Below are 22,681 nucleotides of genomic sequence, written 5' to 3'. Positions count from 1 at the left end.
AGCTTCACTGCCAGCCCTATTTTATATTTTATTTGGAAATATGGTCTCACTAAATTGCTGAAAGCTGCCTAAGTAGCTGAGGCTGGCTTTGAACCTGCAGGATCCCCCTGTCTCAGCCTCCCAAGTACTGGGATTACAAGCATGCACCACCATGCTTGGCTCCTATTTTATTTTTTATTTTGAAACAGAGTCTCACTAAGTTGTAGAGGGCATAAGTAGCTGAGGCTGTCCAAGAACCTGCAATCCTCCTGTTTCAGCCTCCCAAGTACTGGGACTACAAGTGCGTGCCACAAGCCTGGCCACAGTCCCAATTTGTGTTTGTGTATAAGTGATTGAATGAACCTGAGAGGCGTCCTACCTCTGAGCTACACCCCAGGCTCTTTTTAGTTTTTATCTTGAAATGGTCTTCATAAATAGCTGAGGCTAGCCTGGTGCCTATAGTCCCGCTCCACCACGTCTGGTAGTTCCTAAGTTTTGGAGGCCAACTAGTATCTGCCACTTGAACCTCTTTCCTTGCCCTTCAGGGTCTGCCCTTGGCCTGGTGTGGGACCTGGATCCTGCCTGGGGCTCTCCAAGATGGTAGAGCAGGAGGAGGCGGCACGGGGAACCCCAGGGGAGAGGCTTCTACTACACCTGCGCATCTTAGCCTTGAATGGTGCCTTGGGGGATGCTGTCCCCACCCTAACAAGTGTCCCTCCCTTGAACTACCTCCCCAGTGGTGTTATGGATGCCTGGCCTTTGGGACCCAGGGGTCCAGGGAAACCAGCTGTGGACTCCAGTGCTGATGGTGGCCCAGGCCTCTGGGGTCTTCCTAGAGGTTCTGCGGTCCTCCCTTACCACCTGACAGGTCCTGTAGCCCTTCACTGCTCGACAGCCCTCAGAGCGCCACGTGAGGTGATCTTAGGCAAGGAAAGCACACAGCAGTGGCATTAGGGGTGTGCCCTCAAGGTGGCCACGATCTTGGAGTAGAGGGCCCTCAAGGGGCTCAGACCCAGGACTGTGCTATTTCAGGCTAGGCCTGCTGTAGCCAAGTCTTTGTTTTACAGCACTAGGGATTGAACCCAAGACCCTGTGTACACTAGGCTCACATCCTAACGAACTATCCCCAGCCTGTTTTCTATTTTTATTTTTGTGGTACTGAAAATAGAAAACAGGAACAGTCTATCTCCGAGCTACATCTCCAGCCTATTTTTAAAAAATTTTGAAACAGGGCCTTCTCGATAAGTTGCAGAGGGCCTCACTAAGTTACTGAGGCTGGCCAGGAATTTACAATCCTCCTATCCCAAGTGCTGGGATTACAATCGTGCGCCACCTTGCCTGGCCTTTTTTTTTTTTTTTTTTTTTTGGTGGTACTGGGGGTGGAACTCAGAGGCTTTCTACCTCCGGGCTATACTCCCAGACCCATTTTATATTTTATTTGGAAACAGGGTCTCACTAAGTTGCTGAGAGCCTCACTAACTAGCTGAGGCTGGCTTCGAGCCTGTGCCATCCTCCTATCTCAGCCTCCCAAGTGCAGGGATTACAAGCGTGTGCCACCACGCCCAGCTTGCCTGGCCGTTTTTAACTTTATTTTGAGACAGAGTCTTGCTTTGCTAGGTTGCCCAGGCTGGCTCAAACTTGAGATTTTTCTGTCTGAGCTTCCCGGGCAGTTGGATTATGGCAGGTGGCACCATACCTGCCTGTGAAACTGGGGTTTGGAAGAGGGCCCCATAGACTGACTGTGGAGGTTGGCATTCCCTCTGGTCACATGGAGAGGTGCCGGCCCTCACAGGAAGACTGGCAGCCTGCACTGGTGGTGAAGGTGCTCTGGTGCCCCACGGGGCTGCCGGCAGTCCTCCCTCTCAGGCTGCTACGTGTCTACTCCGCTACCTGGGTCACATCAGACCCCACCTGGTCTCACCTTGCTCAGCTGCCCACCAACATCACCCTGCCCATACCTCTGTTTTCTTGTCTCTAAAATGGACTCGGTGATAGGCTAATGATAGTGCTGGCGTCTGTGAACACTGGCCAGCGCCTGTCATGTGAGAACTCGGCCAAAGCCAGGATGGAAGGTCAGGCAGTGCTCCAGCTAACCCTCACCTGAGGACATGCACTGGGCATCCCCAAGGATCCAGGACATACACCGTTGTGCTGCAGGAGGCTTTGGGAGAAGCCCAAGCCCACCCCTGCACCGGCTGGCTCCGCCCATGCCCCTGGCTGGCATCACAAGGCAAGGGGGCACACCCTCCCACTGGCCCGGCAGTGCTACGACCCTGTGCCTCACTGCACACAGGCCTGGTGGTGCCACCTGAGGGTACCCTGACCCTGCCAGCCAAGGAGACCAGGCACGGCCTGAGGCTGTTGAGCCAGGAGGCAGGACCAACTAGAATGAACAGTGCTGGGCCCAGTGGGGCATTTCAGCAGGCGCCAGGACCTCGCACAGACTCTGAGGGCCAGGGTGCGTGCTCCTTGGCCTTGGTAAGGGTCAAGGCTCACGCCAGCACTGAACTGCCTCAGGCTAATAAGCACAATGAAGCTGGTTGATTTTTCCCCCCCAGTATTGGCAGATCCTTGTGTATATGCTAAGCTCACATCCTACCACTGAACTCGTCTGTTCTTTTTTAAAGTGTATGTGGGGGGCATTTTACCTCTGAGCTACACTCCAGCCCTTTTTTATTTTTGTTTTAAAACAGGGTCTCTATAGGTTGCTGAGGGCCTAAGTTGCTGAGGCTGCTCTCAAACCTGTGATCCTCCTATCTCTGTCTTCCAGGTACTGGGGTTAGAGGCAATGTGCACCATGCATGGCCCTAGCCTGCTTTATTTTTATTTTGAGAAAGCAGTGGTGCTGGGTCCCCACACTACTCCCTGCTCCCAACCCCAATGAGCCACAGTTCGGGCAGTCAGGGGATAGAGACCCTCTCCAGGCTGGCCACGGGCAAGGCACCTTCCTGTGTCCAGACAAGAAGGGGTGGGCAGGTTGTGAGGAGAGGGGCCCCTGGTCAGCTGTCTCCCTCAGTCCTGGGCTGGGCAGCCTACTGAGGCTAAAGGACACATCAAACACACAGGGTGTGGGCAGATGGCCGGGAGGGGTGGATGGTGGGTGCGTCCTAATCAGTAAGGGCTCACCAACCCCCCACGGCTGCCTGCCAAGTATAGGTGGGGCTCAGGAGGGGGGATGCTCTGCCAGCACATAATCCCCCAACAGTCAGGGACCAGGCTGTGGTTCCACATGTCGCATTTACTGCTGGGCCAAGAGTGGTGTAGGCAGGGGACAAGGGCCGCCCCACTTGGAGCTGAAGGCCTGGCAGACCAGGCCCCTGGCGCTGCACACCTTGCTCTGTTCTAGGGAGGGCACAGGACAGCCTGCAGGTCCTTCGGGAGGGAGCCAATGACAGTCTCGATGTACATCTGTGCCCGCTGCAACGTCACCTCCTTCACAGGGAGCTGGTGGCCCTGGGCCCGGACCTGTGGGGCAGTGTCAGTCAGGGAACACGCACCTCCTGCTGCAGGGCCTGGGTTCACAGTCCGCGTGGTGTCTCACCAGCTTCTCCCGGAGTTTCAGGACCAGGTCTACCACCTCCACCTCTGACTTGTCCTTCACCCAGGTCTCAAGGTTCTGCAGGTACATTTCAGGCCTCGTCACTGAGCCCCGCCTGGGCCTGCGCCCACCCCAGCCCTGGCCCTCCCTCACCGCCTCACAAATCGTCTCCAGGTGCAGCGCTTCCAACCTCTGCGCCATCTCCTTGTGCCGCTGCCGGTACCAGCCATCAAAGTGTGGTGACTTGAAGAATCGCCTGCGGGTGGCAAGTAGCAGCAGCTGTAGGGCTGACCCAGCATGCCAAGGGTGGCCGTGGGCAACATGTGCCCACTCTCTGCCCACCTGTAGAGGCCCAGCCAGTCGCCCTTGAGGATGCAGGTGAGCTGAGGTCCAGCATGCTCCAAGCCTCGCAGGAAGTCATCCTGGCGGAAGGGACGGATCTGGGGGGGTGTCTGAGACAAGGGGCCAGGTAAGCCAGGTGCTTGGAGGTCATGGCCAGTGGGTCCACACCTCAGTGCATGGGCCTTCCTCCCTGCACATGTCTGAGGATTCCCCGAACCACCCTGCCGAGGACAGCTCCCTGAATGGGCTCGCCTAAGCAGGAAGCCCATGCCCCTCCAGGGTTCTGTCAGACCCCTCCCTGAAGTCTTCCCATTTCTCTGCCGTATGAGGGACAGCTGACAGGCACAGGGGTACCTAGAGCTGTGAATTCTGTATCATAGCGACCCCAACCCTGTTCCATGAGGATGTCTGCCCCAACTGTTCCCCCTCTGGGATGGGACTAAACCCACTTTCCCCAGGCCCCCTGGGCCCCCACCTTCCACGGTGTGATGCTCTTTTGCAGCGGCATGAGGCTGGCCATGTAATGTTCCTGGGGGTGGGAGGAGAGTGGGCTTGGGGCCATAGCCCCCTGCTGCCACTCCCCCCATCCGCCCGGGCCTCACCAGGGGGATGATAAAACTCTGTGTCAGCTCCAGAAGGTGCCGCCTCAGCAAAGCGCTCTGCACGTCCCAAGGCCGTTTCTTCTGCACACCCTGCAAGGGAGGCAGGGGCTGAGCCCAAGGGGGCCAGGCCACCTGGCCCCTTGCCTGGCCCGCATCCAGTCCCTGCCGGGCAGCCCGCACCTTGAGCAGCCGTTTGAGCAGTGCCTTGTCCCGGTGGAGATGGGCTGTGTACGAGGTGTAGAGCCCTGGAGAGAGGACAGAGCCGGGCCATCCCACTGTCCTCCAGGGCTCCCTCCCACACCCACAGCCCCAGGGATGGCTGAGTGCAGGGAGTCTGTGTGCCCCGCCCACACGTTGGCAGCACCTGCACATCTTACCCCACCCACCCCGACTCAGAGAGACTTACTAAAGAGGACAGTGCCCCTAGCCCACCCCCAGGAGGCCACTGAGTGGAATGAAAGCAGGGCTCAGCAGCCTGGAAGCAGAGGGGCTCCCGCTGGAGGGGGCACAGACCTGGTTTGGTGTCAAGGGTCTTCAGTCTCGAGGGCTTCTTCAGCTTGATCTGCTTAGGAAGGTCCCCTGTGAGACACACCCAGTAGCCAGGCCTGAGTCCAGAGCTTCAGCCATGCCTACAGGCTAAGGTCATAGGTTTCAGCCCACGCACAAGGGCCCAAGCTGGGTGAAGCTTCTGAGCCCCTACTCAGACCTCCATGGCCCTCACCTGACATCTTAGGCTCCCCGATTCGAAGGACATGGGGCCAATGCTGGAGTGTTTTGATAAAGAAAGGGTTTGTGACTCCCAGGACCACGTTTGGTCTAGAGAGAGAGAGAGAGAAAGAGGCAGAGAGAAGCCCGGGGGTGGGGGTGGCCGGTGGGGAGGACACACACTTACGGGGCCTGGGCGCGTGTGGTGAGCTCCCTGAACTCACTGTCATGGATGGTGAAGTAGGGGCGGAAGTCACAGCAGAACTTGAGAGGCTGCAGGCAGCTGCAGGGCAGGGAACAGGGAGCAGGTGAGGTGGGCAGCCTGGCCGGCCAGGACGGGCCAGGGGCTGAGGCACATACCTGGTCAGAGCCAGCACCATCTCTGAGGACACATCGGGCGATGGCGCCAGGACCACTAGGGGCTCTCCCAGCAGCATGAGCTCCCACAGCGTCTGCACATGGGTCAGGACGGGCTGGAAGCACCTGGCGCCAGGCAGGGTGGCCAGGGAGGTCAGGTGGGCTGGGCTCCTGTCCCCCAGCCATGCCACGTAACTCTACTGCCTGAGCTGGGCTGGGCCCAACTCTGGTGAGCACAGGGCACTGCCCCAGCAGGACATGGCAGCGAGGACATTTGAAGAGTGTGTCTGAGGTCACCATGGTCAGGCCAGGCTCTGAGAGACCAACCAGGCTAAGTCTTGCCCTGGGAATGGGGGACTCAACCTGGACCCTGCCTGGGAGGCTGGCAGTCCCGCAGCAGCCTCCCAGGCAGGAGCTGCCTACCCAGCCCCCAGCTGTTCCTCACCCAGGATCCTCCATGCCTAAGCCTACAGCCCTGGTTCCTGCTAGCCCAAGCCAGGGCAGAATGGTCTCCACACTCAGGCCTAGACTCATCTAGAGGGGCATCATGCAGCAGCCCCAGGCAGCAAATGTCTCCTGACAGCCTCTCCAAGCTTTCTGGAACCTTCTTGTCTACTGTGCCCATTCCCTGTGAGTGCACACTTGGGCAGAGGCCTCCCCTCTTCTCCAGAGTTCTTCCTTGAAGAACTATCCTGGCAGCCACTCCAGATGAACAGTCTTTCCCTCAAGCAATCACCTCTCCTTGCACTGCACGCACATGCGCGCGCGCGCGCGCGCGCGCGCACACACACACACACACACACACAACCACTGGTGGGCTCCCCAAGGCAGCATCCGTGCCCACAGGGCTTACCTGAACAGGTCCAGTTCATGGACGCTGGCAAGGAGCACTGGAGCAGGCAGCAGGTTCTGAGAGGTGGCGGCAGGGTCAGGGCTGAGGCCAAATCTTATATCCCAGGAGAGCCTTCAGCTCCTGCCCACACCCCTGCACACCCCTGGCCCGCCCAGTTCCTCCCCAGGTGAGGAGCATCCAGCTTTGCACTGGGACCTGGCCTCTGGTTTGCCCAGCCCACAGGGAGGCCCAGGAACAGGACTCAGCAAAGCCCAGGTGCCTCTACCCCATCCCGCACCTCTTGATCACAGGGCTGTGGAGGCCTGGATTCCAGTGTGTCCACCCTGGATGGGATGTGCACCTAGGGAGGAAGGAAGCAGTTGCCAGAGGGGCAGGGGGCCTCCACGTGCCCGCAGCACTCCTCCCCAGCCGGCCCTCACCTGGATCACGACTCCCATGACAGGCAGGTTCAGGGTCCGTCCAGGTTCAGGGGCCGGCCACTGGTCAATCTCATTACAAACTGTGGACACACAGGTGGCTAATGTCAGGAGCCTTCCCAAGGAGAAGCTGTGTGCTGAGGTCTGCCAGGGACTGCAGAGCAGAGGATGGGAGCCACTCACCTGCTTCCAGGCAAGGCGCCAGCTTGTCAAAGTACTCAGGGGCGATCAGGCTTAGCAGTGACTGGAACAGCCGGACAAAGGGCAGACGGGACATCAGCACCAAAGACTGCAGGGATGCAAGGCCAGTCAGAGGGCAGTCCGCTCCAGATCTCACCCTGCCACTCAGGTCCATGGGGACCTGGAGCCAGGCTCAGCCAGGCCGGCCCAGGGCAGTGCATTCCACCAGCCGCACAGGCCATCCACCTGGCCCCGCTAAACTGGAACCCCAGGACACTACAGATCAGAGAGCCCAATGCCTGCCTCACAGGGTGGGGAAACCCTAGATGACAGCAGGGTGGGCTGGACCAGGGCCTTCAGAGGAAATACAAAGTGGCCGAGATTTCTGGAACAATGTCAGGGGCCATTCGCTTTTGCCTTCAGTGCCTGAACTCAAAACCCCAGGGTGTGGCAAGGCCAACTAGCAGTGAGGAGCAGGGACCTCCTGGACCCAGAGTAGAGGGCCTCAGGGGCATACCAGGCAAGGAAGGGCCTGCAGGGCGCCCCTGCTGCCTGGGAGGGGAGAATGGTGGGTACTCCTGGAAGCTTAGGACTCCTAGCCCATCCCACAGCCCCTCCTGTTGCCTGCCAGTCCCTGCTCTCCATCAACCCTCCCCAACGCAGCAGGCAGCTCACCTTCTGGAAGTAGCCCCTCTTTACAGAGCTGTCCTTCACCTGCCTGAAGTACACATAGCCCAGGTAGTGCGCTGGCTCCCTCTGCAAGGAGTGCAACATTAGCTGTGCTTCACCCTGTGGCTAGGCCCAGGGCCAGGGGCGACACAAAAAGGGGCGGGGCTGCGAGGAGAGGAGCCTGGGCTCCAAAGCTGCTGTCCCTGGGCCTATCCTCTGCCACCAGGGCCAGGCCTCAGGGCCCTTGGCTCAGGTGGACACTGCCACCCCAGGGATCACTTCTACTGCCAGAGGAAAATGTTGGCAGACCTGGGCCCAAGACTTTGCTCGTTGAGCCACACCCTGCTCAGTCAAGTGGAGGCCCAGCCACCACGGCAGAATGCAGAGAAGTTCCAGAAAAGCCAGCCCACCCCCAGTGGAGGCTGGTGACTGGTAGGCCTTGCGGCAGCTGATGACCCCACAGGATGGACCTGGCCAGCACTTCTGCCAAACAGGGCCCAGAGGCCTGTCTTTATTCACTTATTATTTTGTGTGTGTGTGTGTGTGTGTGTGTGTGGTATTGGGGATGGAACACAGGGATATTCTACATCCAAGCCCTAATTCCTCCCCACCCCCGCGGGTGTAGGGAAGGATCCCAGAGGCATTTGATCTCCGAGCTATACCCGCTGCCCTATTTCTTATTCTTTATTTTGAAACAGGGTCTAAGTTGCAAAGGGCCTCACTAAGTAACTGAGGCTGTTCGTGAACCGCAATCCTCTGGTCTCATCCTCCCGAATGCTGGGATTACAAGCATGCACCACCGTGCCTAGCTGCAGCCCTATTTTTTATTCTTATTTTGAAACAGGGTCTCACTGAGTTGCAGAGGGCCTCACTAAGTAGCTGAGGCTGTCCATGAACCATGATGTTCCTGTCTCAGCCTCCCAAATGCTGGGATTACAAGCGTGTGCCACCACGCCTGGCTCATGCCTAGAAGCTCTAAAAGAGCTACTCACATCAGCCAGAGTCCCCGGGAGAGGGAAAGGAGGAGCAGACCAGGAGGCAGCCCATGCTCACCTGCAGTGCCAGGGGGGCCTGGCTGTTGTAGGTCTTGTCGCCCGCGTGCCAGGGGCTCCTCTGCCCTCCACATTGACGCATGCGGAAACTGAACTGAGTGTCCCCGAGGCAGCCTGCGGAGGGGCAGCCACCACACAGGTCAGGCTGGGAGCCTCCCCTACCACTGTCGGGTGGGGACCAAGGGCGGGAGCCTTACAGGGCTGGTCTCTGCTGGCACAGATCCCCTTGAAGGAAGCCCAGCCTAGGTCTGTTTCCTGTGGGGCCCTAAGGATCCTTCAGTCAGGTCAGCACAGAGAAGGATCTCCAATTTCTCTGGGGTTCAGCCTGCACTGGTCAGAGCAAGCACTGGACATTGGCCACCGGGGGAGGGGCAGCAGGCTGAACTCAGCTTCTGGTGGCCACAGGTGGGGTTGGGGAGGCAGACTCTGCTGGTGCCTCTGCCCAGACCCATCTCCCATGTGAGCCTGGGAAAGCTGGCTACCCTGCAGCGGTGGGGCTCTGGATGTCTCTGCCAAGTGGGAAGCAGGCTGGCATGACCCTCCCTGCAGCATCCTGTGCCCCTCTCCCCTGCTTCCCCCAGAGCCCGCATCCAGCGCAGGAAGGGTGGGACCACCTACCTGAGTGAGAGTCAGGAAATGACAGGTAACAGATGCTGCTTTTCTGAAACACACAGAGCCTGATGAGGGCCGGCTAGCTCCTGGGGGATGTCCATTCCCAAGGGGAACAGGACCTACCTCCTTGTCTGTGAGCTGGAAGTCACTCGGATACACCAGCTGCCAGGAAAGACAGAACATTTGATATTGCATCTGCCTGAGGGGGCACTCTCACTGCTGTCAGCTGGGAGATGTGTCCAGGCACGGGCCACAGGCCTGTGCCCACCTCTCCCTCTCCAGGACGTCTCTGCTGGCTCACACCCTCCTGGCTCCTTGCCGACCCCCACTCTCCCTGACCTCCAGGTCTAGCACAATCTCCACCAGCCTGAGGCTTCACTCCCAGCATGGAGGACCTCTTTCAGCATCAGGCAACATGACAGTAGGCTTCCCCCATCCTTTTGCATGTGGCCACCTGACTGAGCCTGGCTGCCTTCTGACCACTGTGGCAGGGCTCCCTCCTCTCCCAGCCCTGACAGCCAGTTCTCCATCGCAACACAAGAGCAGCGCCAGAGCCTATGTGCCTGGAGTGGTCACAGGCCACGGCTGCGTGTTCTCCCCTGCCCACCACGACCCAGGCCAGAGCATCTCGAGCCCTGCAGCCTCTCGTCTTTGCTCAGATAACACCGTGATCAGGGGCCATCCTGTCCCACGGCGGCAGCTTCTCACTGGCTCATCTTTACTGGCCCCCGACTCACCTTCCTACCTATTTTCTCCACCCAGGGCCTGTGCCCTAACTGTGTCATCAGCTGGACAAAGCCCGCACTCGGGAGTGGACAGTCAGTTGAAGCACAGACAATAAATAGCAGGCCCTGACTATTCCAGAGACAGACTGAGTTATGGAGAAGGTTGCAAGCCAGGTACAACGGGGTTCCTGGTAGGATTCTCAAAAAGCAGGGTCCTGAAGCATCCCTGGTGGCTCCCCCAGGAAGCTGCTTGTGCCTGGAGCCTGTGGGTGCCTTTGTGCTGGGTGGCCTTCTCATTGGTGGACCAATGTTTGTCCAAGCTAAGGAATTCCTTAGGCTGAAACAAGGCTATTTCCTGGGTGTGGTGATCCTGAGAAAGGTGAACTCCTGTGCCCTTAGCACGACAGCCTGCTCTGCAGAACGGGGCAACTTTTGGTCTTTGTTTGGTCTGGGATTACTGCCTTGTTCTATTTTGTCTCTTTGGCTGTGTGCTAAGTCTCTTGAAGGCAGGGACTTTGTCCTGGTTACTTTTGCCTTCTTTACCTCGTAGGGAACAGACCCTCCCCAAATACAGTATTTGGTGATCATGTGAAAACATGTCCATGAAGTATACCAGGATAGATCGGTGTGATGGTTAATTTTAGGTGTCAGATACATTGTATTAAGGAATATGTCAGATACATTGTTTAAGGAATACCTAGAAAACTGGGAAGGCATTACTTCTGAGTGTGTATGTGAGGATGCCTCCAGAGAAGAAATGCATGTGAGTGGGTAGAATCTACCTGCAGATGGGAAGGCACATTCAGTCAGCTGCTGCCAGAGATAGAACCAAAAAAGCAGATAAAACCAGAGAGAACTGAGTGTGGTAGCACAGGCCTGTAGTCCCAGTACTTGGGAACTTGAGACAGGAGAATCCCAGGCTCCAGGCCAGCCTCAGCAACTTAGCAAGACCCTGTTTTATTTTTTGTTTTATTTTTTTATTTTTATTTTTTGGTACTGGGGTTCCTGGAAACCCTTCTACCTCCAGGCTACACTCCCAGACCTATTTTATATCTTTATTTGGAAACAGGATCTCTTAAGCCAGCGAGGCTGGCTTCGAACCAACGCGATCCTCCTGTCTCTGTCTCCCAAGTGTGGGGATTACAAGCGTGCGCCACCACGCCCGGCCTTCAAGACCCTGTTTTAAAATAAAGTGGCACATGCTTGTAACCCCAGTACTTGGGAGGCTGAGACAGGAGGATCGCAGGTTTACAGCCAGCCTCAGCTACTTAGTGAGGCCCTCCACAACTAGTGACACCCTATTCCAAAATAAAGAATAAGCCAGGCATGGAGGTGCATGCTTATAATCCTAGTACTTGGGAGATTGAGACAGGAGGATTTCAGGTTTGTGGCCAGCCTCAGCTACTTAGTGAGGCCCTCTGCAACTTAGTGAGAACCTATTTCAAAATAAAGAATGAAAAATAGGGCTGAGGTGTAGCTTGGAGGTAGAATGCCCCTGAGTTCAATCCTCAGTTCCACAAAAATGAAAAAAAAAACAAAAAACAAAAATAAATACAAGCTGAGTGTGGTGGTGCATACTTGTAATCCTAGTACTTGGGAGGCTGAGACGGTAGGATCACAAATTTCGGACAGCTTCAGCTACTTAATGAGACCTTCTGCAACTTAATAAGACCAAGACCCTGTTTCAAAATAAAGAATAAGCCAGGCGTGGTGGCGCACACTTGTAATCCCAGCATTCGGGAGGCTGAGAACGGAGGATTGTGGTTTGCAGACAGTCTCAGCTACTTAATGAGGCCCTCTACAACTTAGTGAGACCCTGTTTCAAAATGAAGAATAAAAAATAGGGCAGTGGGTGTAGCTTGGAGGTCGAATGCCTCTGGGTTCCATCTCCAGCCCCCCCCCCCAAAAAAAAAAAAAAAAGAATAAAAAATCAGGCTAGATGTAGCTCAGAAGTAGAAAACCCCTGGGTTCTATTCCCAATACCAAAATAAATAAATAAATAAAAAATAGGGCTGGGATGTAGCTTCAAGGTAGAATGCCCCTGGGTTCAATCCTCTGTGTGTGTATGTGAGACACACACACACAAATTGTGAACCGGGAATAGTGGCACACACTTTTTTTTTTTTTTTTTTTTTGCGGGTCTGGGGATGGAACCCAGGGGCATTCGACCTCCGAGCTACACCCCCTGCCCTATTTTTTATTCTTTATTTTGAAACAGGGTCTCACTGAGTTGCAGAGAGCCTCACTGAGTAGCTGAGGCTGTCTGCGAACCGCCGTCCTCTGGTCTCAGCCTCCCAAATGCTGGGATTACAAGTGTGCGCCACCACGCCCGGCACCACACACTTCTAATTCCAGCATTTGGGAGGCTGAGACAGGAGGATTGCAGTTCTCCGACAGCCTCAGCTACTTAGTGAGGCCCTTTGCAACTCAGACCCTGTTTCAAAATAAAAAAATAAAAGCCGGGCGTGGTGGCGCACGCTTGTAATCCCTGCGCTTGGGAGGTGGAGACAGGATTGCGCAGGTTCGTGAGACCCTGTTTCCAAAAATAAAATAGGTCTGGGAGTGTAACCCGGAGGTAGAAGGGCTTCCAGGAACCCCCAGGAACCCAGTTCCACCAAAAAAATAAATAAATAAAACATAAAAAAATAAAAAATAGAAGCTGAACGTGGTGGCACATGCTTATAATCCCAGCATTTGGGAGGCTGAGACCTGAGGATCGTGGTTCGCGGATAGCCTCAGCTACTTACGCCCTCCGCAACTTAGTGAGACCCTGTTTCATAATAAAGAATAAAAAAATAGGGCAGGGGATGTAGCTTGGAGGTCAAATGCCCCTGTGTTCCATCCCCAGACCCGCAAAAATAAATAAATAATAAATAAATAAATAAATAAATAAATAATAGGACTGGGAGTATAGCTCAGAGGTAGAATGCCCCTGGATCTATCCCCAGTACTACACACACATACAAGACAGACACACACACACACACACACACACACACACACACACACACCAGATAGTTCCAAAAAAGCAAAGGAAAGGTGATTTCCTATTTTTCCAGCAATAGCATGCTATCTTTCTCCTGCCTTGGATATCAGAACTACAGACTCTCTGACCTTTGGACTCCAGGACTTACAGTAGAGCCAGTTCTCTCTACCCCCGCTTCTCAGTTGTGGGTCTTTAACTTGGGGCTGAAAGATACACCAGCAGCTCTCCTGGTTCTAAGGCCTTCCGAATAGGACTGAGCCATGTTGCCAGCTCCCCAGGGTCTCCAGCTTACAGACACCTACTGTGCAAGCCTCCATAACCACATCAGCCAATTCCCCTAATAAATCCCCCCATCTGTCCATCCAGGCTATTGGTTCTGTCTCTTGGGAGCACCCTAACTTATACTGCAGGTAGTGAAAGAAACCTTAACCCTTGGGAGGACAGCATGGCCAAGAAACTGCCAGCTCCCGGGTGTGGTGGCGCACGCTTGTAATCTCAGCATTTGGGAGGCTAAGACAGGAGGATCACAGGTTCTTGGCCAACCTCTGCTATTTAATGAGGTCCTCTGCAACTTAGTGAGACCCGATTTCAAATGAAAGAATAAAGCCGGGCATGGTGACACATGCTTGTAATCCCAGCATTTGGGAGGCTGAGACAGGGTTAGCAGCCAGCCTCAGCTACTTAGTGAGTGTTGCAACTCAGTGAAAGTCTTGTTTCAAAATAAAGAATAATAATTAAAAAACAGGACTGGAGCTATAGCTTGGAGGTAGAATGCCCCTGGGTATCATCCCCAGTACCACAGACACACACACACACACACAGTAACTGCCAGCTAGGTCTGCACAGCTAAGTCTCCTTCCACAGGAAGGAGAGAGCAGGAGTGAGTGGGGTGGGAAGTCGAGGGGATTTGTTGGATCTACAGGGCGCCTCAGGATAATGCCATGAGAGGCAGGGTCCTAAGACCACACCAGCTGAACCTGTGTCTGCATTGAGAAGGGCTGAGGAAGTCAGATGCCTGGTAGCTGAGGCAGGACTATGAGAAGTCCTTTCCCCAAGGCCAGGGATCGCCTCTGGTCTAAGGAGTCACAGGAGGTTTGCAGTATCTGAGTTCATCAGGGCCTTAAAAAGCATCTCTCAGGGCCGGACGTGATGGCGCACACTTGTAATCCCTGCATTCGGGAGGCGAAGCCAGGAGGATCGCGGTTCATGGACATCTTTAGCTACTTAGTGAGACCCTGTTTCAAAATATAGAATAAATTTTTTTTAAAAAGTAGGGCCAGGGGTGTAGCTTGGAGGTCGAATGCCCCTCCTGGATTCCATCTCCAGACCCACAAAAAAAAAAAAAAAAAAAAAAATCTCTCAGCTGGGTGTGGTGGCACATGTTTGTAATCCCAGCATTGGGAGTTTGAGACAGGAAGATCAAGATTCGTGGACAGCCTCAGCTTCTTAGCGAGGCCCTTTGCAACTCAGTGAGACCCTGTTTCAAAATAGAGAATAAAAAAAATAGGGCTGGGGGTGTAGCTTGGTGGAGGTAGAATGCCCCTGGCAAAAAAAAAAAAGCCTCTCTCACAGCAAGCCAGGATGCTTTGGTTTGCCTGAGGACACCTCCTCAGCCTCAACCTGACCCACTGCAGGATGGGTGCTCTTGACCTCTCAGGTCCCTCTGCAGTGCGATAAAATCTACCTCCCAGACACTTCCTGTTTGTCATGGGCATCCCCTGTGCTGGTCAGCTCCCTGGCTTGTGTCATGGCCCTTTGCAGCCTGGAAAAGGTCTTCCTGAACTGAGCATGGTGGCACACACCTGAATTTCAGCACTTGGAAGACTGAGACAGGAGGATCACAGGTTCTAGGCCAACCTCAGCAATTCAGTGAAGCCCTCAGAAACTTAGTGAGACCATGTTTCAAAATAAAATAGGACAAGGCCTAATGGCGCTCGCTTGTAACCCCAGCATTTGGGAGGCTGAGACAGGAGAATCGCAGTTCGCTGTCAGCCTAAGCTACTTAGTAAGGTCCTTTGCAACTCAGTGAGACCCTGTTTCCAAAAAAAATAAACAACAAAACAAAACAACAAAAAAACAGGGATGGAAGTGTAGCTTGGAGGTAGAATGTCCCTGGGTTCCATCCTCAGTACCTCGGGAAAAAAAAAAAAAAACCAGGGCTGGGGGTGTAGTTTAGATCTCCAATTACACACACACACACACACACACACACACACACACACACACACACACAGAGACACACACACAAACACATACACACACGCGCGCGACACCTGAACCAGCAGGCACTTTTGTCTATACCTGGAGCAAAGGAAGCCACTCCTGTGTGTGTGGCGGTGGTGAGTGCAAGCACGGAAGACCCCATCAAGGGTCTCAGGCCGGCCCAGCTGCCCCAGGTGAGGACGGCAGGAAGTGCAGGCCCAAGCACAGGCTCACAGGGGTCTGATCTGATTCTAACAAGAGTGCCACAGGACTTTACGGAGGAGAGCCACAAACACTGAATTCTAGCTGTTAGGAGGAGGTGACAGCGGTAACCACGGCAGAGACAATGAATCTGAGACCACTGCCACAGGGCGGGCCGCCATCCTTGTCCAGCCATGGGATGTGGAGCAGAGGGAGGAGGCACCGAGGGTGACCACGGGGACTCTGGCTGGAGCAAAAGAGGAAGGGGACGCAAACTGCCCAGGGCACGCTAAGGCAGGACCTTCTCCCATCGCCTCTCCTGCCTTTGCCCGGAGAGCCCTCCTGCAGCAGAGGGAGGTGCTTCTTTTTAGGAGGTGACAGACATGAGAGGCAGGAGGACACTGCGTTCTTTGGAGTCCGATCTTCAGGCAGCGCAGGGCACTACGTGCGCAGGGGTGGGCCCAAGAGCGCACCGCCCGGCGGCGGCGGCGAGGGCCGCGGCGGCACCTGGCCCGGGGCGGGAGCGGGGCGGGGCCTGCGGGAGGACGCGAGGAGGGCGCGGGGAGGAGGGGAGGGCCGGGGGGCGGGAGGCCGGCGCCTGCCCGTGACCGCTCACCTCCAGCGCCTGGCCCAGCTCCAGGTCGAAGGTGACCACGCATACGCACTCCAGCCACGCGGAGAAGCGTGCCCAGGGCGCCGCAGGGGCCCGCGCCGCGTGGCCCGCGGGTGTGGGCTCGGCCTCGCCCAGCTCGTCGCCAGCCCTCCGAGACCCGGCGCCTGCCCGCGTCCCCATGGCGGCGGTCCCCGCTGCGGCCACTCGTTGCGGGGAAACGCGGGCGCCCACCCGCTCGCCTCGAGCAGTCGAGCGGCTCCCACGGGCCAGAGCGGCCCCGGGCGGCGCGCGCGCCCCCTGGCGTTGGAGGGACGCCGGTCGGAGGCGGGGCCCAGCGCACCATCGAGAAGAGCGCGGGCGGGCCAGAGCGGCCCCGGGCGGCGCGCGCGCCCCCTGGCGTTGGAGGGACGCCGCCGGGAGCCGGCCCAGCGCACCATCGAGAAGGGCGCGGGCGGGCCAGAGCGGCCGGGATCCGCCGGGAAGGCGCCGTCCCGCTGGGGATCCTGGGTGCGCGGCAGCGTCCGAGCCGGTTAGCGAGGCCCTGTCGGCCGCCCGCGCCCGCCGGGAGCCGGTCCAGGAACGTAGCCCGGAGGTCCCAGCCCAGCGCCGCAGCTTGCGTGGGAAGACGAGCAGGAATGGAGAGATGACAGTGCCTTTTTAGAGTTGTCTTGGAATCTAAGCTCCATGCTGCACGTGTGACATCCCAGCTCCTGGGGGGCTGAGGCAGGAGAATCGCAATTTCAGGCCAGCCTAGGCAACTTAGCGGACCCTGTTTGGGAGGCTGAGACAGGAGGACCGCGGTTCGCGGACTTAGGCCCTTTGCAACTCAGTGAGACCCTGTTTCAAAATAAAGAACAAAGAAATGGGGCTGGAGGTGTACCTCGGAGATAGAATGCCTCTGAGTTCCATTCCCAGTACCGGAAAAATAAAAATTTAAACGACTCGGGCATGGTGGCACACGCTTGTAATCCCAACATTTGGGAGGCTGAGACAAGAGGCGAGTTTGCACACAGCCTCAGATACTGAGGCCCTCTGCAATTTAGTGAAACCCTGCTTCAAAATAAAAGTCCAGCTGGAGGTGCCCATTGGAGGTAGACTGCCCCTAGGTTCCATTCTCAGCACTGCCAATCCATCCCACCCCGGTACTGGGGATGGACCCAGAAGCATTTTACCTCCAAGCTACACCCCTGCCTCGACCTCCGAGCTACACCCCCCGCCCTATTTTTTATTATTTATTTATTTATTTTTGTTTTTTGGTGGTACTGGGGGTAGAACCCAGAGGCTTTCCACCTCCGGGCTATACTCCCAGCCCTATTTTATATTTTATTTGGAAACAGGTTCTCACTATGTTGCTGAGAGCCACAGTAAGTAGCTGAGGCTGACTATGAACCCATGCGATCCTCCTGTCTCTGCCTCCCAAGCGCAGAGATTACAAGCGTATGCCATCACGCCCGGCCTGTTTTTTATTCTTTATTTTGAAACCGGGTCTCACTGACTTGCAGTGAGCCTCACTAAGTAGCTGAGGCTGTTGGCGAACCGCTATCCTCTGGTCTCAGCCTCCTGAATGCTGGAATTACAAGCGTGCCCACCACGCCCGGCTCAAATTTTATTTCTTATTTGGAATCAGTGTCTCACCAAATAGGAAATAGGTCTGGGAGTGTAGCTTGGAGGTAGAAAGCCCTGGGTTCCATCCCCAATTACACCACACACACACACACACACACACACACACACACACAAATGGGGCTGGGCGTGTCACTCAGAGGTAGATGCCCAGGGTTCTACCCCCAGTTAAAACAAAACAAAACAAAAAAATAGATAGGATTGCCGGTTCAAGGATAGCCTGGGCAATTCTGCAGACCCTGGTTGAAAAAAGAAACTGGGAGTGGGGGGTGGGGTGGGTGTCTGTGTAGCTCAGCGGTAGAATGCTCCTGGTTGAATAAAAAAAAGAATTTGTTGACAGGTTTTATTTTTCCTTCAGTGGTGTGTGTGTGTGTGTGTGTGTGTGTGTGTGTGTGTGTGTGCGTACAGGGAATCAAACCCAGGATTTTGCAGTGTAAGGAAAGTGCTCTACCACTGAGGCACATCTCCAGCCCTCCATTCGCATTCTGAACATGTTTTATTGCCTCCGTATGGCCGCCTCGTTCTCTCCGTGGAAGGCATCTGCTCCCTTAATGTGGCTGTCACGCTTTCCGTGCTGCTCTCGTGACGGCCTGACCTTGGTGATGTGATGGTGGTGTGTGTCCAGGCGGCTCTCCCCTTGTTCATCCTGTTTGGGGCTGATGGTGTCTGGGCCTCTGTCCAGCTGCATGGTGAGGCTCTTGAGGGAAGGCCACAGCTAGCCCCGTTATTAATTTTTTATTTTTTAGTGATACTGGGGATTGAACACAGGGCCATTCTACCTCAGCACTATACCCCCAGCCCTATCTTATTTTTTTTGCCGTACTGAGGATTGAACCCAAGGGCATTGTACCTCAGAGTTGCATGTTAGCCCTATTTTTATTCTTTACTTTGAAACAGGGTCTCACTAAGTTGAGGGCCTAAGTAGCTGATGCTGGCTGTGAACCTGCGATCCCACTGTCTCAGCCTCCCAAGTACTGGGATTACAAGAGTGTGCCGCTATGCCCAGCTTTTTATTTATTTATTTATTTATTTATTTATTTATTTAGGTGCTGGGGATGGAACCCAGGGCCTTTCAACCTTCAAGCAACAACCCCAGCCCTATTTTTTTATTCTTTATTTTGTTTTTTGGGGTTTTTTTTGGTGGTACTGGGGCCCTTCTACCTCCAGGCTACACTCCCAGACCTATTTTTACATTTTTATTTGGAAACAGAGTCTCCTAAGCCAGCGCAAGGGGCTGGCTTCAAACCTGCGCGATCCTGCTGTCTCTGCCTCCTAAGCGAGGGGATTACAAGCGTGCGCCACCACGCCCGGCTTTATTCTTTATTTTGAAACATGGTCTCACCCAGTTGCAGAGGGCCTCACTAAGTAGCTGAGGCTGGTCGCAAACCTGCAATCCTCCTGTCTCAGCTTCCCCAATGCTGGGATTACAAGCATGTGCCACCACACCTGGTGTTTTTATTATTTTTATTGTTTTTATTATTATTAATATTCTTTGTGGTACTGAGGATGGAGCCTAGGGGCTTTTCTACCTCCGGGCTTTACTCCCAGGCCTTTTTTTTTTTTTTTTTTGGTGGCAGTGGGGATAGAACCCAGGGGCCTTCTACCTCCCAGACCTATTTTATATTTTTTATTTGGAAACAGGGTCTCTTAAGCCAGTGAAGGCTGGCTTTGAACCTGCGTGATCCTCCTGTCTCAGCCTCCCAAGTGCAGGGATTACAAGGGTGCCCACCACGCCTGGCCTCCCAGACCTATTTTATACTTTATTTAGAAATAGTGTCTCATTAAGTTGCTGAGAGCCTCACGAAGTAGCTGAGGCTGGCTTCGAACCTGTGTGACCCTCCTGTCTCAGCCTCCCAAATATTGGGATTACAAGCATGCACCACCATGTTCGACAACTTTGAAACAGGGTCTCATTGGGTTGCAGATGACCTAAGTAGCTGAAGCTGTCTGCAAACTGTGATCATCCTGTCTCAGCCTGCGCGCGCCTGCCTCTCTCCCTCTCTCTCTCTCTCTCTCTGCAACACTAGGGATGGAACCCAGGGACATTCTTCCTCCAAGCTACACCCCAGCCCTATTTTTTAATTAATTAATTAATTAATTAATTAATTTTTCGGTACTGGGGATGGAACTCAGGGGCATTTGACCTCCAAGCTACACCCCTGCCCTATTTTTTATTCTTTATTTTGAAACCGGGTCTCACTGAGTTGCCGAGGGCCTTACTAGGCCTTGCTAAGTAGCTGAGGCTGTCCAGGAATGGAGATTCTCTGGTCTCAGCTTCCCAAATGCTGGGATTAGAAGTGTGCGCTACCACGCCCAGCTCTTTATCCCTTTATAATTAATCCTGTTGTTGATAAATTTTTTTTTTTTTTTTTTGCAGGTCTGGGGATGGAACTCGGGCATTTGACCTTCAAGCTACACCCCTGCCCTATTTTTTATTCTTTATTTTGAAACCGGGTCTCACTGAGTTGCAGAGGGCCTCACTAAGAAGCTGAGGCTGTCCGCGAACCACGATTCTTCAGGTCTCAGCCTCCCCAATGCTGGGATTACAAGCGTGCGCCACCATGCCTGGCTTGTTGATAGTAATTTTGATTTCAAGCTTTCCCCCATTGAAATCTTGTGTGGTCTCTGTCCTTTTATTGGGCTGTGATAGGTATACCATGGCAAATATGGAAGGTCCAGGCGGGAAAGGGGGACATGAAGAATGTGTGAGCCAGGCAAGGCGGTGCACGATTGTAATCCCAATACTTGGGAGGCTAAAATAGGAGGATCACAGGTTCTGCACTAGCCTCAGCAACCTAGCAGGACTTTGTTTCAAAACAAAAAAAGCATGGGGTGTAGCTCAGAGGTATAATGCCCCTGGGTTCAATCCCCAGTACCATTAAAAAAAAAAAAAAAAAAAAAAAAGACCATGTGGTATAGGCTTGAGGATTAAAGTAAGGGAGCCAGGTAAGTGTTGACTGAGAATGGCTGGAGGGCGCTGGAGTACAGGTCCAGGAGGCAAGTCGGCAACACCAGCAGTGGCAGGCAGTTATCTTGGCCAGCCAGTGAACAGGGACAGATGGCAAGATCGCCCGGGGCCTGTGGACAATGCCAAGGACTCTTACTCTTGTCGGTGGGAGACAGGAATCCCTGGGGCAAATATGTGAATGGCCTATTTAAACTGGATCCCTTTGGGTGCTACTCTGAGCTGACCTACAGGAAATACTCTGGGATAGAAGTAGGGAAGGATATTGTGAGTTCAGTGTGGAAAAGGGAAAGGGAAACTGGTCTTGTACCAGCACCCTGTTGCTGGAGGGCTGCCTACATTTTAATTAATTAATTTCTGTGGTACTGGAGATGGAACCCAGGGCCATTTTACCACTGACCTATATTCTCAGCCCCCCTTTTTTTGTGGTACTAGGGGTGGAACCCAGGGGCATTCTACCTCTGAGCTATACCTCCCTTTTTTATTCTTTATTTTGAAGCAGGGTCTAAGTAGCTGAGGCTGTCTGCAAACCTAGATCCTCCTGTGTCAGCCTCCCAAATGCTGGGATTACAAGCATGTGCCACCACGCCTGGCTATCCCTAGCCTTATTTATTTATTTATTTATTTATTTATTTATTTAGTAGTACTGGGAATTGAACCTGGCGCTCTACCTCTGAGCCATACCCCAGCCCTATATTTATTTATTTTTATTTTTTATTTTTTGGTGTGTGGTATGGGGGATAGAACCCAAGAGATTTCTACTTCCAGGCTACACCTCCAGACCTATTTTATATTTTATTTGGAAATAGGGTCTCACTAAGTTGTTGAGAGCCTCACTAAGCTGCTGAGGTTGGCTTCGAACTTGCAATCCTCCTATCTCAGCCTCCCAGCACTGGGATTACAAGTATGTGCCCTATTTTTTATTCTTTATTTTTTGAAACAGGGTCCCACTAAGTTGCAAAGGGCCTTGTTAAGTAGCTGAGGCTGTTCATGAACCACGATCCTCTGGTCTCAGCCTCCTGAATGCTGGGATTACAAGCATGTGCTACCATGTCCAGCTATCTTCCTTCCTTCTTTCTTTCTTTCTTTCTTTCTTTCTTTCTTTCTTTCTTTTTTTTCTTTCTCTTTTTTGTGGGTCTGGCTATGGAACCCAGGCGCATTTGACCTCCAAACTACACCCCCTTCCCTATTTTTTATTCTTTAATTTGAAACAGGGTCTCACTGAGTAGCTGAGGCTCTCTGCGACCTGTGATCCTCTGGTTTCAACCTCCACAATGCTGGGATTACAAGTGTGTGCCACCGCACCCGACTTCTATTTTTTATTCTGAAAGAAAATCTCGCTAACTTGCTGTGCACTGGATTGCTGGTTAGATGTGAAATTGGAAGGCCAGGCGTGGTGGGCACGCTTGTCATCCCAGCATTGGGAGGCTGAGACAGGAGAATTGAGGTTTGCAGCCAGCCTCAGCTACTTAGTGAGGTTCTCTGCAACTAAGTGAGACCCTGCTTCAAAATAAAGAATAAAAGTCGAGCGTGATGGCACACGCTTGTAATCCCCGCGCTTGGGAGGCAGAGACAGGAGGATCGCACAGGTTCAAAGCCAGCCTTGATGGCTTAAGAGACCGTGTTTCCAAATAAAATATACAAAAAAAAAAAAAAAGGTCTGGGAGTGTTACCCGGAGGTAGAAGGGTTTCCAGGAACCCCAGTACCACCAAAAAAAGAAAAAGAAAAATAATAAAAATGGGGCTGGGGGTGTAGCTTGGAGGTAGAATACCCTGGGTTCCATCCCCAGTAACCCCCCAAAAAAGGAAAGTGGAAGGAACAGATTTGTTGATGAATTCAGTGTTGGTGTGAACGGGGGACACAGCTCCTGCCAACCCAGGGACTTTGAGCACAGAAAGAATATCAAGGTCAGGCAGAGAACTGCACATACTCAGGGTTGCAAAAGGACTGGGTGGTAGCATGTGGCCTCACCCAAGTCCCAGTTCTGCAGCTTAACCCACAAGCACCTCCAACCTCTGCAGGGAGGCTGTCACCTGCAAAGCAGGCATCTTTTTTCAGGG

At 54.0% G+C, this 22,681-nt stretch overlaps 1 protein-coding gene across 1 annotated transcript; it reads right to left on the bottom strand.

Annotated features, from left to right (window-relative positions):
• Positions 1-3,321: 3,321 nt before the first annotated feature.
• DENND6B (DENN domain containing 6B) lies at positions 3,322-16,212 on the bottom strand (the record flags this gene model as incomplete). Its single annotated transcript, XM_080706631.1, has 20 exons — positions 3,322-3,444; positions 3,521-3,595; positions 3,671-3,773; positions 3,860-3,969; positions 4,335-4,388; positions 4,462-4,551; positions 4,642-4,706; positions 4,975-5,040; positions 5,183-5,277; positions 5,354-5,449; positions 5,527-5,649; positions 6,377-6,432; positions 6,654-6,716; positions 6,796-6,875; positions 6,976-7,081; positions 7,648-7,728; positions 8,695-8,807; positions 9,312-9,354; positions 9,429-9,467; positions 16,036-16,212. The coding sequence occupies 20 exons, from the start codon at positions 16,210-16,212 to the stop codon at positions 3,322-3,324; spliced, it is 1,758 nt and encodes a 585-aa protein (XP_080562757.1).
• Positions 16,213-22,681: the final 6,469 nt, after the last annotated feature.

This window comes from Muscardinus avellanarius (genome assembly GCF_963383645.1).
Source record: "Muscardinus avellanarius genome assembly, chromosome: 11".
NCBI lineage: Eukaryota > Metazoa > Chordata > Mammalia > Rodentia > Gliridae > Muscardinus > Muscardinus avellanarius.
This window is presented reverse-complemented; position numbering and strand designations above follow the sequence as displayed.